The 17,209-nt window shown below is 34.0% G+C and overlaps 1 protein-coding gene across 4 annotated transcripts in view; it reads left to right on the forward strand.

Moving 5' to 3' along the window:
- The window catches only part of Bclaf1 (BCL2 associated transcription factor 1), a 31,683-nt gene extending 16,366 nt beyond the window's left edge, over window positions 1-15,317 (forward strand). For 2 of the 4 annotated variants that reach the window (XM_070010522.1, XM_070010523.1), the window contains exons 8-13: window positions 1,910-1,994; window positions 4,560-4,735; window positions 5,826-6,006; window positions 7,001-7,147; window positions 12,601-12,813; window positions 12,938-15,317. In XM_070010522.1, the coding sequence (XP_069866623.1) occupies window positions 1,910-1,994; window positions 4,560-4,735; window positions 5,826-6,006; window positions 7,001-7,147; window positions 12,601-12,813; window positions 12,938-12,943 (808 nt within the window). In that variant the 3' untranslated portion in view covers window positions 12,944-15,317. Of the gene's footprint in view, window positions 1-1,909; window positions 1,995-4,559; window positions 4,736-4,868; window positions 5,032-5,825; window positions 6,007-7,000; window positions 7,148-12,600; window positions 12,814-12,937 lie in introns of those variants that run through there. The other 2 variants (XR_011369350.1, XR_011369351.1) reach the window with 2 other exon arrangements.
- Window positions 15,318-17,209: the final 1,892 nt, after the last annotated feature.

Below are 17,209 nucleotides of genomic sequence, written 5' to 3' on the forward strand. Positions count from 1 at the left end.
AGGAAGGAAGTATACTACTATGATACATTCCAGCTTTTGTTGGAATGTATGTATTGAATAAATTTTTATGTTAAATGTATTTCAAAGTCATGACATTTTCATTTTTCTTGGTTAAAAGTTTTTAGAACTTAAAATACTAACAATCATGCAGTATAGAATTTAGTTATCAGTTTTTTGGGAAGAGGGAGGACTGCGGTGTTTTGGGGAGTGGATGCTTAAAAAGTAATGCTTGAATTTATTCCTAGTAAGCTTATTAAACTACCTGGTGAGAGGTAGAAGATATTTTCATAAAATTTTAAGTCAGATGATTGTGCTCTGTAGTGAGATCAAGTTATTTAATCTGAGTGTTCATCTGCAGAATAAGAATTTCCATTTGGTTGGTTGTCATAATTAGTGATGCTGGGTTTGAAGTAACACACTGTACTACTTGATGAGGTTTTGGTGGTAACTGCTAAAGAAGCACTGGAAATTTCAGTTGACCTAGCTTAAAAATGAAAGTCACAGGGCTAAGAAGGTGTCTCAGTGGTAGAGTGCTTGCCTTGTATGCATGATACCCTGGGTTTGATTCCTCAGCACCACAAAAGCAGATAAAGCTGGAAGTGGTGCTGTGGCTCAGGTGGTAGAGTACTACCCTTGAGCTGAAGAGCTGAGGGACAGTGCCTAGGCCCAGACTGTAGACCCCACAACCGACCCAAAAAAAAGGCACAGAATGAGACTAAAGATCAACTGTGTGTAAAAATATAGGGGCTCTTAGAAGCCACCAATCATGTGTGTTCACTGGGATTATTGGGGTAAAATTTCAGGAAAATTAATACTTAAATGGTAATGTTTATTAGAAAAAGTATATTTCAATTTTGTGTTAGAAATGTTTGTTTTGAAAGTAATAGACTATTTTGGGAGGTATCAATGGGAGGGTGCTAATTGAGATGGTGATAGATGATGACCATGGTCCATGTGCGAAAGTAGGAATAGAACAGTGAAGTCTGTTGAAATTGTTTTAAGTAGGGGTGTGAGATAAGGAAGAGTGATGGAGGAGGAGGGTCAGGATTGATATGGATACATTGTTTATATGTTTAGGAATGTGACAACTCCCCTCTCTTGTACAACTTAATTTATGCGCTACTAAAAAAACAAAATTAGGGGCTGGGAAGGTGGCTCAGTGGTAGAAGCGCTTGCTTTGCATGCATGAGGCCCTGGGTTCGATTCCTCAGCACCACATAAGCAGAAAGAAAAAAAGCCGGAAGTGGCGCTGTGGCTCAAGTGGTAGAGAGCTAGCCTTGAGCTGAAGAACTGAGGGACAGCGCCCAGGCCTAGAGTTCAGGCCCCACAACCGGACCCCCCCCCCAAAAAAATAAATAAAAAAACAAAATTAGATGTTTTTAAGAATAACCTACATTTATATATAAAAATCTAGCTGAAGCGTTTTAATTGATATTTTTCTTTTTCCTTTTTTTGTGTGTGAAATTAGAATTTGAACTTTGCCTTGGCTTGATAGGTATATGCTGTACTACTTGAGCCATGCCTCTACCTCATTTTTATTTCTTGTTTTAGAAATTAATAGACTAGCCAGGCACTGGTGGCCTGTAATCCTAGCTACTGTGGAGGCTGAAATCTGAGGATCGCAGTTCAAAGCTAACCAAGGCATGCGATTCCTATCTCTAGTTAAACACCAAAAAGCTGGAAGTGGAGGATGGCTTAGGTGGTAGAACAGTAGTAACCATGGACAAAAAATTTGAGGAACAAGGACTGAGGCCCTAAGTTCAAACCCTAGGACTGGCACAGAAGTGAAGAAATTAATAGACTTACTATAATAAATTAGAGAAATCATTATTTTCTCATGACAGTGGGAAGTGCTGTGTATTTTTTTGAAGCAGAAAATTGTTACAAATACACTTTATTTTACATTAAGGAGAATTGACATCTCTCCAAGTGCCCTGAGGAAGCATACGCGTTTAGCAGGGGAAGAGAGAGTTTTTAAAGAAGAAAATCAGAAGGTATGCCTTTTAATTCTTTTCCCTCCCTTTTTATGAAGTTGGAATTAATATATTAAATATTTTTTTAGGACTTTAGAATGTTGACTTTTAACTTAAATGCATCATATTTATGGTTGTGTTTGTTGGGGAAATTAAACTGACATTAGAGTATCTTAAATCAAGAATAATTTAAAAAATGCTAATTGAAGAAAAATATTAGGCCTGAGAAACGGTAAAGAATAGGTAGGGTGCTCGCTTCGGCAGCACATATACTAAAAAAGAATAGGTAGGGTATAAAAGCAATTTATATGTTATAAATTATGGTTTCTGTAATGTTTTAAGGTAAGAGTATCCAAAACTTATTCATAAAATAATATGGATATCAAGAAGTTATCATCTTGTTTTTAGGATTTTTAATGTGGGTTAAGTATACAGGAACTTGTTGACAAGTGAACGTTTGGAACAAAAACTCACTATGTGAGTACTTTGTCTATTTGAGGAATAGCTTTACACTTGAGAAAGGAGCTTCTGAAAGATTAAGCACTGGGATAGGCTGGGTGGGATGCTTAAGAGCCTTGGTGAGAATGGAATTCAATGGTTATGGGTACTCTAATAATTTGTTTGACATTTACTAAGGAGACTAGCTAATGGAAGAGGTCATAAAACGTCTAGTAGTAAAAATTTACAGAAAAGTTGCGAAGGGATCCCATACCTGTTTTGAGAAGATGAGTGATCTTTTGGAGTACTGCTTACTTCTAGTTATGGTCATCAGTATTTATATTTTGAAAATAATTACTTTATGAACAATGATTCTTGAGGTTAAAAAAAGTTAAAAAAGAGTTAAAAAAAGTATCTGCTGCAGAGTTGGAATAATTTAGCTGTTTTGAAATACTGGCATTTTTATAGAAGCTGTTCTTTACAGTAACAGTGTACAGGTCTTTCAGTGGTGTGTGTCATTAATTTACTGAATGTGGAATCTAGAGCTTACAAAGAAAGTAATTTCTTTGTGTACAGGACATTGATTTTGGAAAAACAGACTTTAAAACGTGAATACTTTTTTCCTTTTAACTTCAATACCTTGGGTTCAGTATTCCTTAATTACATTTTTCCAACAATCTTTTCTGTCCTCATGCTCTGACAATATTTTCTCTTTTCATTACTCAGACCTGATTTCTATGTAGAAGAGAGAGAGCAGTGCTAACTGATAGATGGACAAGTGGAAATGACATTTTTTACTTTTTTTTTTTGTCGATCATGGGGCTTTGAACTCTGGACCTGGGCGCCGTCCCTGAGCTCTTCAGTTCAAGGCTAGCACTCTACCATTTGAGCCATAGCTCTACTTCTGTTTTTTTGGTGGTTAATTGGAGATAAAAGTCTCACGGACTTTCCTGCCTGGGCTGGCTTTGAACCATGATCCTCAAATCTCAGCCTCCTGAGTAGTTAGGATTACAGGCATGAGCCACTGGTGCCTGGCTCATCTTTTTAAATAAATAATTAACATGTATTATATACTTTGCAGTTTGCAAAGTAGTTTGCTTATCTTGCTGTTCTGTGGACTTGGTCACATCTAGGTGAATAGGAAATGGGTTTGCTTGTGCTTAGATTTTTTTCCCTTGTTATCCTAGGAGCAAATAGGTGAGTAGTTCTTACAACTTGATATATCTTCCAAGTCGTGTATATATGTGTATCTGTATATACACTTTGAGTATTATGAATGCTTACAAATATTAAAGCTAAACTTCCCTTGGTAAATACTTTTAATTGTTGAATACTAGCAAGGATATCCACATTGCTTAGCATCTTACTGATGTATAATTTCTCTTCATTCCTAGATGCTTCTTTTCATCTTCCTAAATTATATAGTATTTGAAAAAGCAATGGAACAAGAAGGAGGTGAACTGTGACCCAGTTAAACTAATGTCCGTTGCAATACCTGAATTGAAAAAGGGCAGTATATGGCCCAAGATACTAAGTACAGGATTGCGAATAATATCTTTTTGATTTGTTTTGAACTTTGTTCAACCTCAATTAGTTTCATTAATTATATTCTTGCATGTTATGGAAATTAGAAATCTTATTTTTGAAGTGTTTTTTAATTGGGTTTGTCAATTGATCTGGGAAAAGCTTGATGATAATTGGTGTAGTTAATGAAAACCATTATTTTAGGATACTTTGACCTTTATAAGCAGAAGGCTTCATCATAACAAACTATATTATTGTTAAACTACTTTTAAGAAGCCATTTGGAAGGATGAGGATGTATACTGAGTGGAAAAATGTTTACTTCGCATTTACCAAAGTTTATTATAAATTGCTTTGTTGAATAAATCCTATAAAGTGTAATACAGTTTTTAGTTATTTTTCTAAACCCACTGCTTTTTAAACAAATGTTTAGTAAAAACAATAGGTACATTTTAAGAAAAGCTGAGGATGATGTTAGTATATATATGATCCATTATTTTTTTACATTAAAAATGCCAATTTAGAACCTGACATAATCTTAGCTACATATGTGCATCTATATCTATATATACACATATATTTCCATTTCTTCCTGAAATCTATATTTTATGTCTGTCTTTTGTAGGGAGATAAAAAATTAAGGTGTGATTCTGCTGATCTTCGGCATGACATTGATCGTCGTAGAAAAGAAAGAAGTAAAGAACGGGGGGATTCCAAGGGCTCCAGGGAATCCAGTGGATCAAGAAAGCAGGAAAAAACTTCAAAAGATTACAAGGAATACAAATCTTACAAAGACGACAGGTAATTGTTAAAATTGTCTGAGTTAGGTTTTAGCTTCTAATTAGCCTTTAATAATTGTCAGCTTAATTGCTTTCAATTTTGATTGTGTAATCGAATGTTTAAATTTAAACAATTAAAATTATTTGTTTTACAGCAAAAATGTATTTGTCTTTTACACGGCTTATGGTGGATGAGGACAAAAACTTTGGAATAGCAAGCTAACACTGAAAAAAAAAATGACAAATTAATGTGTCCTATTATCCAGGCTACATCAGGAGGTTGGACTTCAATGCAGTGCATTTCTAGAAACAGTTTGTGTAAGAACTTTGGTTCGTTATGCTTGATTCCGCACTTTTTCAACTCATAACACCCAGAGTACAAGAATTTTAAACTGATTTCTAGTGGTTTTAACATGGGAAAAATTGGGGGGGAGGAAGGACTAGAAATAGTGATGTGTATTAGTTTTTCAAAATAATATTTCCATGGATACTGTTAGCAGTGGTAAGAGTTACCCAGGTATGACCTTTTCGGGTGTTGCATTATTAGACTCATGTAAATTTGATCATCATAGAGTTGAATTATAGGAATACAAAGTATTATAGATAATTGTTTTTCTTGCTGTTCATTAGGTACATCGTGAATTTTACTCGTGTTTTTAAATTTATGACTGGTATTTGTAATATCATATGCATTTTATTTCTATATTGATGTTATGGCCCAAACCATACAAACTGTTCTCATTCAGGGTATATAAACTGCAGTTATTTTGAAACTTGGCCTTTAGAACATTGTTTTTCCCACTCTTCTTTTTCCTTTCCTTAAAAAGATTTTATAAATTAACTTAAAATATTGAACTGAACTTTATTCTTGAATTTTACAACTATTTACTAGTTTCTAACTGGCAGGCTATACTATGCTTGTTATTAGTGACAGAAAACAAACACTGAAGGAGAATGGAAGTAGACTGTGTCAAAATTTAACACCCAATTATTTTACTTATGTAATATTTTTAATAGGGGATAGTTTGACTTAAAATATTCCTCTTATTATAATACCAACAGGGTTCTTGATTGTTTTTAAAAATAGTCCCATTTTTCCCTTTGTTTTATAGTAAACATAAAAGTAGAGAGCAAGATCATTCTCGATCATCATCATCTTCAGCATCACCTTCATCTCCCAGTTCTAGAGAAGAAAAGGAGAGTAAGAAGGAAAGAGAAGAAGACTTTAAAACTCACCATGAACTGAAAGAATACTCAGGCTTTGCAGGAGTAAGCAGACCACGAGGAACCTTTGTAAGTAATGAAAGTTACCTTTGATCATTTGTTTTAACTTTAGAATAGTATACACAGGGAAAATCAAGTAGATGATCTAGGGATTGTTTTATGAGGCATTATTTTTAATCTTAGACTTAGTCTTAGAAAATGCAGTGGCATTTTAAGTATCCTCTTTAAGATGAAATGCCACTTTGAGAACTTGAAGTCTCTGTGCTTTGTAAGTATAGATATTTTGTAAGTATAAACAGTCCTTAAAGACTCAAGATTCAGGAGAGTTATGTTTTAGCTTCAATTCCACAGTTGCTTACAGGTCAAAAGGCTGTTTAAAAAAGCTAAAAACACTACTGTGTTCATCGCTATATTGAAATTACTTCATTTTTGCCTTTTTTTGGAATTATTTCATTTTTGCCTTTTTTCTTCAAATCCTTGCTTATTTGTGTATTATAGAAAATCATGTAACTTTCCCTTTTATTCTACGTAGCAGAAATTATCTCCATGTAAACTTGCTATAATAAATGTCCTCAAAAGTAGCATATCTTCTTAACTTTTTAATTTCTAGATTGTTTTCTACTTTGAGCTCTGTTGAGTTGGGTATTAGTAATTGTTCATTAATTAGATTATTGGGAAAGAGAAGAGCTTTCACATTGTTAAGGAAGTGGTTGAGCACTTTGGACTCCTACTTTTGGGTAATTCAGAAGAATTAGATAATGTTTGACTAGAAAAGGGGAAATATTCTGTATTTTAAAATACTAGTTTGGGCAGCCTTCTAACACAGCTTGTTTTTCTTAACCTACTTAATTTTGAGTACCAAAGGGTTTTAGTTTTCTATTTAAATTTTTTTTTTTAGCCTATGTTATACATCAGCTACTTTTCAATCCTCAGTGGAGCTGAGAGAGATATTTAGGTAGGAAATTAGGATATGTTTTTTATTGTTACTGCAATAAAGTTAGAGTTTGCATGTAACTAAATACCTTCGATTGCATTACTAAACAATTTTGTTAATGTTAATCAGTTTCGAATTAGAGGCAGAGGAAGAGCCAGAGGAGTTTTTGCTGGGACAAATACTGGTCCAAACAACTCAAATACTACTTTTCAAAAGAGACCGAAGGAAGAGGAATGGGATCCAGAATATACCCCAAAGAGCAAGAAGTACTTCTTGGTGGGTGTTAGAAATCTATATTTATTTGGTTTGCATTAATTTTCAGAACATAATAGACGAATACATTTGAGTACAGATATTCACGAGGAGAATTCACCATAACTTGGGAAACCATTAAAAATATCACTATTAAAAGCTGAAAATGTGGGTCCCTTACTTCCGTTTATGTTTTCCTTGAAAAACATAACATTGAAAAACACATATCCTGGCTGATCAGGATAAACTAAACATAAGCAATATTCAGAGAACATAATTTGTAGTTGAGCTTAACATACTTTTCATATTTGTCTATAAGATGGAGATATTTGAGACTTCTTATATCCTCTTTCATCACAGCTATTTCTTTAAATGAAAGTCAGGAAAAGATTTAGGGTCTTAGGAATGTTGTCAAATTTATTGGAATAAAAGGAAAATATTCCTGGTGCTAGTGGCTCACACCTGTAATCCAGGCTACTCAGGAGGCCGAGATCTGAGGATCTGAGTTCAAAGCCAGCCGGGGCAGGAAAGTCTGTGAGACTCTTCAATCACCTGCGCCTCAAGTGGTAGAGTGCTTGCCTTGAGCTGAAGAGCTCAGGGACAGTGCCCAGGCCCAGAGTTCAAGCTCCATGACTGACCAAAAAAAAAAAGAAGGAAAATTAAAAAAATCACATTCTAGAAAATGCAATCACTGGATACACTGATTTTGATCTTTTGGTGGAATGCTTTTGCCTCTGAAGTAGATTTCGAAGGATAGAGCTTGAGGTTGTGGCTTCTTTGGTATCTCTAGATTACAATTTTTTGCAGTTTGTCAAGGGGAAAAACTGTCTTGCATTAAAAGGAAGAGAAATGTTTAAAGTATCAGTGAAGTTATATTTCTAAGGCTAGTTGTGAAATGTAAGTTGTTTGGAGGAAGCAAAGAAAAAATGGTAAGGGTTTTAGAGCATGCTTTCTTAATTTGACTTTTTATGATTAAAACAATTATGACACACTTTCTTTGTTGAGTGTAAATGATATTCTGAAGTGAATTTGTAGAAAATTGACAATACTTAAAAGTTAACTTTCATTTGCCTCTTTTGGAAATTGAAAGAGTTACCTTTTTTGTTTTTTGTTTTTGCCAGTCGTGGGGCCTGAACTCTGGGCCTGTGCGCTGTCCCTCAGCTCTTCAGCTCAAGGCTAGTGCTCTACCATTTGAGCCACAGCACCACTTCCAGCTTTTTTCTGCTTATGTGGTGCTTGAGGAATCGAACCAGGGCCTCATGCATGCAAGGCAAGCACTCTACCACTGAGCCACCTTCCCAGCCCCACCTTTTTTTTGTGTATGATGTATAATACTTGCTTTTACTGCCGAGAAACTCAGGGTATGTTGTTTTTGAGTTGATATTCAAAAATGAAAAAGATAACTTCAAAAGGTTCATCTATTTTTTGTATTCAGAATTTACATATAAACATTATGTTTTTGTGTGTTTTTTTTTTTTAACAGGGAGTTGAACTTAATGCCAGGGTGTTCTCCCTTAGATTTTTGCCCCTCCATTCACTTCTGGATTTTTATGAAAAAATTGAAAATAGAGTCTCAGAGTTTTCAGACAAAATTGGATTTGGACATGCATCCTCAGATCTCAGCCTCTTGAGTAGCTAGGATTACAAGTGTCAGACACCAGAACCCTAAAACATTTTTTAAAAATGTTATTTAGTACAGTTTGAACTCAGGGTCTTGTGCTTGTAAGGCAGGTGCTCTACCACTAGAGCTACTCTGCTGCCCCTTTCCCTTTTCTAAATATCTTTATAAAGAGTTGTAAAGGGCTTTCAGTTTAACATATCAATTTACATATATTATGAATGAATCTTCATCAGAGTTACCTCTTCTATTATTCCTCATTGGTTATTTCCAAGATAGGGTCTCACTTTATTCCCAGGCAGGCCTGGACTGTGATCCTTAATTTGTGTTTTCTTGTTGCCCAACTGACAGGCATATGCCATTGTACTCTGATACTGTGATTCCCTGGCTGTAAATTTACGTTCTAAGTAAGATTTAGAAAAGGGATAATGATTAGGATAGTTACAAGATTTGAGAGTTATTGAGTGAAGTAGTAGGGTACTATATTTTAGAAAATATGAGAAAACATTTGTGGGAACTGTGTGACAACCTTAATTGGATGTTGGTAGGAAGAGGAAATTCTAGAGAACAGGTAACTACATTAAGGAGAAACTTACTCTGTTCTTAATTTGAAGTGACTGAAGGTAGTCAAGTGCAAATATATCCAGTAATGTAGATCAGAAGCATCATTTTAGAGTTCACCATTACAGGTATGATAAGATCTTGTATTTAGAAGAGGATTGAAAGATCATTGTCTCAAATGTGGGACTGGAGTAATGATAATAAAAGCCAGACAAGTGGACCAAGTATGAAAAATGGAATAAGAGAAAGTGAATAGTGAGCCAGTAGATTGTAATTATGAAAATCTACCTGCTGTTAATCATTCAGATTCTGCTATAATAGATTTTTATCTAAATGGAAATATAATCATTTTAGGTTGGTGGTAGTTTTATTGATAATACCAGGGTGTTAAAGAATTCAGCAACTTACCTGTAAAATTAATACTTTATACATTGCTATTTTGAACTATACTTCGAAATTTTGGTCTGTGTATAAAGTGTATTTATGTATCATGTTGATATTGAGTAAAATATCAAGTAGAAGACCTTAATTTTCTTCATAAATAATTCCCATAGTTATTTTTATTCTTAATATATAATGAAATGATAACTTTCGGTTTTATATAGATATTGAATTTAAATAATTTGCATCCTAGGTAAAGATATTGTGACTTGTTTAGAAAGTTAGTGTTGGCCGGGCGCCGGTGGCTCACGCCTGTAATCCTAGCTACTCAGGAGGCTGAGATCTGAGAATCTCCATTCAAAGCCAGCCCGGGCAGGAAAGACCGTGAGACTCCTATCTCCAGTAAACCACTAGAAAACCGGAAGTGGCGCTGTAGCTCAAGTGGTAGAGCGCTTGCCTTGAGCTGAAGAGCTGAGGGACAGCGCCCAAGCCCAGAGTTCAAGCCCCATGATCCACAAAAAAAAAAAGAAAGTTAGTGTTGATGAAACTAAACTAAAACGGTTTGCAAGTCAGAAAAAATTGATATTTATACCTATATCCTCCCTTAGGTTCTTTCCGCATAACTGGGTGACATAAAAATGTTGTTCCCTTCAATGAAATATTAGTATTACATAGTGTAATAGGAGTTTAAATGTTTCACATGTACTGACTCACAATGTTCCTAAAGTGAAGTGTTTTTACAGAAAAAAGAAACAGGCATTGAATAGCGTGACCATTATATGGCTTGTAAGATTGGAGTTAGAATTTGAGCACATGCATCGAACCTCCTGAGCTAGATTTGTGAAAGTACTGTAAAACTACAGTAGCATTTGGTTGTATTGTCTTTTGAAACTTCCCATGTCAAAACTGAGTTTATGAAAGAGCATGGTAATGTTTTCAATAATTGGAATTCCAGGGGAGATGCTAACTAGTATTAGGTAGAACAGTCTTGATGGGGTGAGTATGAAGAATTGAATGAAATAAGCAGGACAGCACTGAAGTGGACAAGTTCCCAGTTTTGAGTTGATAGGTTTCTTCAGAGGATGAATAAGTCCCTTGAAAGTTGATTCTTTTATGTAAAGGAAAGAAGAGGATCCAGAAAGTTTCATTCTAACATGGACTTTTTTTTATAAATTATTTTTTACCTGTGTGTAACTATCTAACTTCTGATTGTTTGCCATCTATGAAATCTTAATATTGAGGTAGAAATTTTGGATGTAAGAATTTGAGTATTAAGAGCATCAAAAAATTTAAATAGCTATTAGGATTCCCTTAGATCCCCAGCTTAGTGTATATTTAGCTATTACATTATCATCTGAAACTTAGGTTAAAAAAAAGTATCTAAAAATAATTGCTAGTTTAACTCTGGCATCTAGTTTTGCCATTGCTTTTCCTTTTTCTGCTAACTCTAAGATACCTAATAATAGCATATCTGGGAAATTGATTCTGTGCTTAATGTGCCTTAATTTTTTAAAATCTGTAAATGAGGGATACTAACAGTATTTTACATAAGTGTTTAGAGGATTAGGTAAGTAAATACATGTAAATGATGTAGAATAACGGCATACCCATAGAAAGAACTTTAGAAATAATTATCATCTTCCATTCAGAGCTTAGCCAGGTACCTTTTCTGATTCCTTTTTTGTTTTCTTTTGATTTCCAAGTGTTTATGTGAGTAGATAAATTCTCAGAAGTTACATATATAGTTGTGGTTTCTGTAATATTTAAAACCATACTGTTACTTCCAGACTTAATGAATAATAGGAATACTGAAGGCAGTAAAGTTGGATATTAACGCCATAGGGAGCATGATACAACATAATTGAGTAGGCAGTTTTTTTAAGTGACAGACTTTTAAAATAGTGTATTTTGAAATGAAGGTTTTCCTGATATCCTTAAATTTGTACCTTTTTAATTCCAGAAATTATTCAGAGAGTCATCCATATTCCCTTTCATTAACTTGGAAAAGATTAATAGGAAGTCCTTTCTTCCTTGTAGTCTTTTACTGTCTTGTACTATCTCAGTATTTGTCTTGTAAGAGTGTAAGCTGCATTAATTGGATACACAGAAAGGCATGTTTGGAATGTGATAATTTTTTACTCATCTACAAAGTCCAGTACTTTTCAGTTTTGTAGATGGTTTTGTGAATAATTTGCAAGTTAGAGAATATGTATTTATAAAGCTAATTGTGACAAAAGGTTCAAATGAAATAGCTATAGAACAAAAGAAGATAACTGAGGCATATTACATTAGGAACTACAGTATAGAAGTAGCTGAAATATATTACACTAGAAACTATGCCATTGTGATTTGATATTGACAGTCTAGCCCAGAAGAATGTATGTATACTTCTTGATGAGATTTTAAAATGTTTTTATATGTAAGATGTAATTTTCTTGCCACATATTTAATGAATGTTACAGCATTGCAGTGGCACTTGTGTGGCTTTTTGCTACATCCTTTGCCACAACCTTATGACTGGTATTTTTGTGGACACATTGGTGGTTTTATTTTACTGTAATGATGAATAACTAGTAGAGTTATTATACTGGTGGAGTATGACTAGACAGGCTAATATGGAAACTAAAATAAAATACTGAAAGTAATAATTTAGCAGTTGAGAGTCCCCAAATAGTTCTCTGGGCCACCCTTGGTGTTTGGGTTATTAAGTAGTAGGCTGTAATCGTTCTTTGAGAATGGAACTTTTTTGTTGAAAAAAAATTTTTTTCTTGAAAGACAAATCAGTTATATTGTTTGTTTTACTATGCTTTAGAACATTACTAATCTCCAGACGAATAATTACATGATTTATGATTGAAGAAGCAATCATCTTTACAAGAAAGATTCATTGATTTTTCTTTTTTTAACCTTTCTGTAGCATGATGATAGAGATGATGGTGTGGATTATTGGGCCAAAAGAGGAAGAGGTCGTGGTACTTTTCAACGTGGCAGAGGGCGCTTTAATTTCAAAAAATCAGGTAGTAGTCCAAAATGGACTCATGACAAATACCAAGGGGATGGGATTGTTGAAGATGAAGAAGAGACCATGGAAAATAATGAAGAAAAGAAGGACAGACGCAAAGAAGAAAAGGTAAAAATTGTATTCCTTGTTATTCTGACATTCTAATTTAGCATGGGTTCATGGTAAACATATTGTTATGGATTGCTTCCATTTTTCACATCCTTATTAATCTTTATTTATGTTTTTCTCTTAGGAATAGTGATTCTGAAGTAAGATTGCAACAGAGAGCAGAACTTGCACCCACCATTTTTTTTAACCTGATTTTTGTTTTCATATAAGAATGTAAGCATTTTACTTAAAATTTACTGTTTGCAAGTAGTCTAGAAATTTGTTTTAAAGTCTTCAAATACCTTGAAGAAACAGTAGACTGTATGTTGAAAATCGTACTGATAAAAAGTAGAAAATTGTTACGTACCATATTTGTAACTATCAACTTTTAAAAAAGAACTTTTACTGTTTTTGTTACATGCATTGTAATTCTGCTTTGTCTATATGATATGGTCAAGTACAGCTCTGTGAAAGTTCTGATTCTCTCCTCCCTGTTTGTTACTGTTTTATTCTGAAGTAAACGTTAGCTCTACACAAATCCTTGAAGAGAAATTGTAGTGACCACACTAATAATTTTAACTCCATATCCTTAATTTGAACACTACATTGTAGGGTGACTGGTGTTTGAAACATACCATGAAGTTGTTACTTTGGTCAAACCAGCTTAACATTTCTGCAAATATTAAGGAAAAACAAGCTTTGCCAACAGCTATAAAAGTAAAAATTATTAAGTTGAGAAAATATTATTTTTAATGAAAGCAAGCCGTGGCCTACAAAACAATCCTTTTTAGGAGTCTTTCATCACTATTTGAGTTCAAAATTGAGTATTCTCTTTACATTCTTTTGATAGCTTGAGTCATGGTCTTTAGTATCAGCTGTTTGAGACAGGGAAACTGGTTTGTAGTGACATTGAAAACAAAAATCCTTGTTCCACAGAACCATGTTAGTATTCAAAGAACAAAACCTGTACTTCTGGTATTGGTGTGGATGAGGTTTATCCTGCAGAGTAATTTGATGCAATATATGATTTGATAGCTTACTTATTTGAGCTTCTGAACAGCTGAAGATTAGTTTGTAGTGTAATCACAAGAAGTGGCAGACAACATAACTGTTCACTAGTATAATATTTTAAGTAACATGTTCTAATGTCACCAATAAAAGATTTTGTCAGGAAAATTGTAGTATTGATTTAACTTGATTCTCCACTCCCCCTCATTTCAGTTGTAATTTGTAAAATGGCCTTTTTGTTTTCTATTGTTCAGGTAGCTAATCTTAAATGTCAGTTTTTTTTTAAATGTAAAGGAGTAAAAATAGTAAACTTCAGTGTTTGTGTTTTGTTTTAATATGTAAAGGAAGTCAGATTCATTGGATTCAGCTGGATGACTTGTATATTTTTGCATTTAAAAATGCTCACTATTAATGTAAGCTTTTAAGGCTCTTTAATTTTCAGTTTTGATGATTTTGCAGTGTGTCTTTCATCTTGATTATAGCCGGGGATTTTAGCTAGGAGGTATTAGAAACAAAACTACACCAAAGTTAGCATACACTTTCTTTGGCTTAAGATTCTTAGTGTTGTATTATTTTTTACAATTGTTTCTGAAATTAGTAAATCAGAATGAATATCCACCAAAGCCAAGTATGTGTTGCATTATTCTGGACATAATACTGCATTTGGAGTGATACTAATATTAAAACAACATGGATTTGACCCCTCACACAATTCTCATGACCATTCTATTTACAAGTATACAGATAAACTTATTTTAAAAGTTACTAATTGGTTAGACACCGAATCTATGCGTGTTTATAAATGTGCAGGTTTTGCTTTTGTATTTAAGACAGAATGGAATTTGCTGAGAAATTATTTATAGGAAGTTGGCAAGTTATATAAATACAGTGCTATAACTTTTAGTTACTTTTATTATCTTTAAGTTGAGAAAAGAATATCCTACCAGACATTGTAGAGTAGGGTAATTATGAGAATTCCACAGTATAATACCATTATGATTGTTACCTTTTTAGAGCTAAGCATATAAACAAGTAGTATGTGTTATTTTTTTAAGCCACAATTTTAATTCTACACTGTGACATGTTTTAAAGCTGAGTTAGTTCCTTTGGTAAGTTACTAGATTACAAGTGCCAGAAAATAACTTGGATAGCTGCATTAACATACTTTCTTTTGCCTAGAGCAAAGAAATAAAAATGAACCAAAGGATTTTTCCAGAAAAAATAAGATGTTTAAGAAGGCCATGACTCAATTCTTGGGTGTGTATGCTTTTCACCATCCTAGGAATTTTAATAACAAAAAGCAAAATATGTTTCCCCCAATTGCATTCTACTTCAAGGAATTGCTGTTGTTCCCTTTTTTTGTCACCGTTGAAATCATTGTTGGGAATTATAATTTGAGAAAAAAATATTACCCAATAAGGATGAATGTAGATGGCTAAACGATTTTTACTCAATGTGATGTATAAACAGGGACTCTTGTAAATTGTCATATGCCAATAAAATGTCATAAGTGGTAACAGCTGCTGTTTGTTTACCTAATTTTGAAATCATTATGTATTCTTCCTTATGGATTTCTATTGCTTATTTCTAGAACCCAGAATATTAACTCATTTATATGAGTTATATAAGTAACTTGGTATATGTTGATAAAATTCCTCAACTATTATTATCTTTCCCTGGGAAAATGAGAAATTGTAACTCATAAGTGAATCATTACTAAAAAACAGGCATTCTAGCTTTGTAGTTTATTCCTGTGTTAAATACAGGGCCTTCCTTTAAATTCTCCTCTAGTTAATAACTAAAGGATTGTTTCCTTTAGTAAGATCTTGTGCAGTTCTTACCACACTGACAGATTATTTTGAAACATAAAATGTGCCTCCTTTTCAACTGGAAACATTTTCACAGAACTTTGTGTGCTAGGACAGATTGACAATTTTAAACTTTTAACTTAACCTTTTTATTTTGAGATCACAAGTTCTTATGCAATTGAAAGTTACTGCAGATTGTATTCCACCCAGTGGTGAATTGATACTTGGTAAAGTGAAGTACACTTCCAGTACTGTAAGTATCACATTCTAACCACCTCCTTTACCTTCAGTGCCATTGATCTACTCTCTGCTTCTCTAGTGTTGGTTCAAGAAAGTTCGATACATACAGAGAAACAGACATGTAAGCTGGGATTGGCTTTTCTCAGTCAACATGATTCTCTGGGGATTCATCTGCTTGGTGTGTGTTTCAAGAGTCCACTCCATTTTACTGCTAAATAGTGTTGAACATGACCCACAGTGGTCTGCTCTGTCATTCACTTCTGAAGAATACCTTGTTTTCCAGTTTTGTGATCATTGCAAATGTTGCATCTATATAAACATTTGTGAAGTTTTAAAAGTTTTTAATTGAGATGAAATTTACATAAAATAAATTTACCCATTTGAAAACAATGCATTAGCAATTTAGTACATTCATAATGTGCCACTTACAGTTCTGAAATACTTTCAGGACCTCAAAGAAACCTGTTTTTATTAAGCAGCTGTTTCTTATTTCTCCTCCTGTAGCTCCTGACTGACATACTGTACTATACTTCTACAGATTTCTGGTTAGTCCGTGTAAAGTTAGTCATACATTAATTTTTGGTTTTGCTTTCTCCTGTTGCCAGTCCTTGTATTCCTTGCTAAACTTTTTTGTTTAAGGCTAGATTTCAACCATGTGAGCCATGCCTCCAGTTCTGGCTTTTTGCTGGTTGGAGATGAGACTCCTGGACTTTTCTACCTGGGCTTGATTTAAACTGTTATCCTCCAGTCTCAGCTTCCTGAGTAGCTTGGATTATAGGCCTTTAGTGAGCCGTTAGTGCTTAGCTGGCTCAGTGTATTTTTCTGCTTCATTTACTTCCAAATAAAATCATTTCATTGTTAGATGGCTGTATAAAATTCTATTGTATATATAATACTCATTTTTTGATCCATTGTGGGACACTTGACTATTGTAAACTGTGCTGTGATGAACATGGATTTGCAGGTGTTTTCCATGTATCTTTATCTTTGGTGCTGGTTTTGGAGCTTGAACTCATGGCCTGGGTGCTACCCCTGATCTTTTGTGCTCAAACTAGTGCTCTCTTGAACCACTTCTGGCCTTTTTTGAAGTTAATTGGAGATAAGAGTCTCAGACTTTCTTGCCAAGGCTGGCTTCAAATTGTGAGGTCCTTGGACCTGTGTGAGCCACTGATGTTTGACTTACTTGTATCTTGATAAGCAGTCTCATATAAATGCTCAAAAGTAGTTTCATGGATATAAGGTAACCATGTTTAGTTTTTTGAGAAATTGGTACTTTTTTTTCCATAGTGGTTACATGTGGCTATACTAGTTTACCATTCCCACCAGCAGTAAGTATATTATGATGCCTTTTTCCAGCATTT

Source organism: Dipodomys merriami, unplaced genomic scaffold (assembly GCF_024711535.1).
Source record: "Dipodomys merriami isolate MVZ:Mamm:240054 unplaced genomic scaffold, mDipMer1.0.p SCAF_8, whole genome shotgun sequence".
Lineage (NCBI taxonomy): Eukaryota > Metazoa > Chordata > Mammalia > Rodentia > Heteromyidae > Dipodomys > Dipodomys merriami.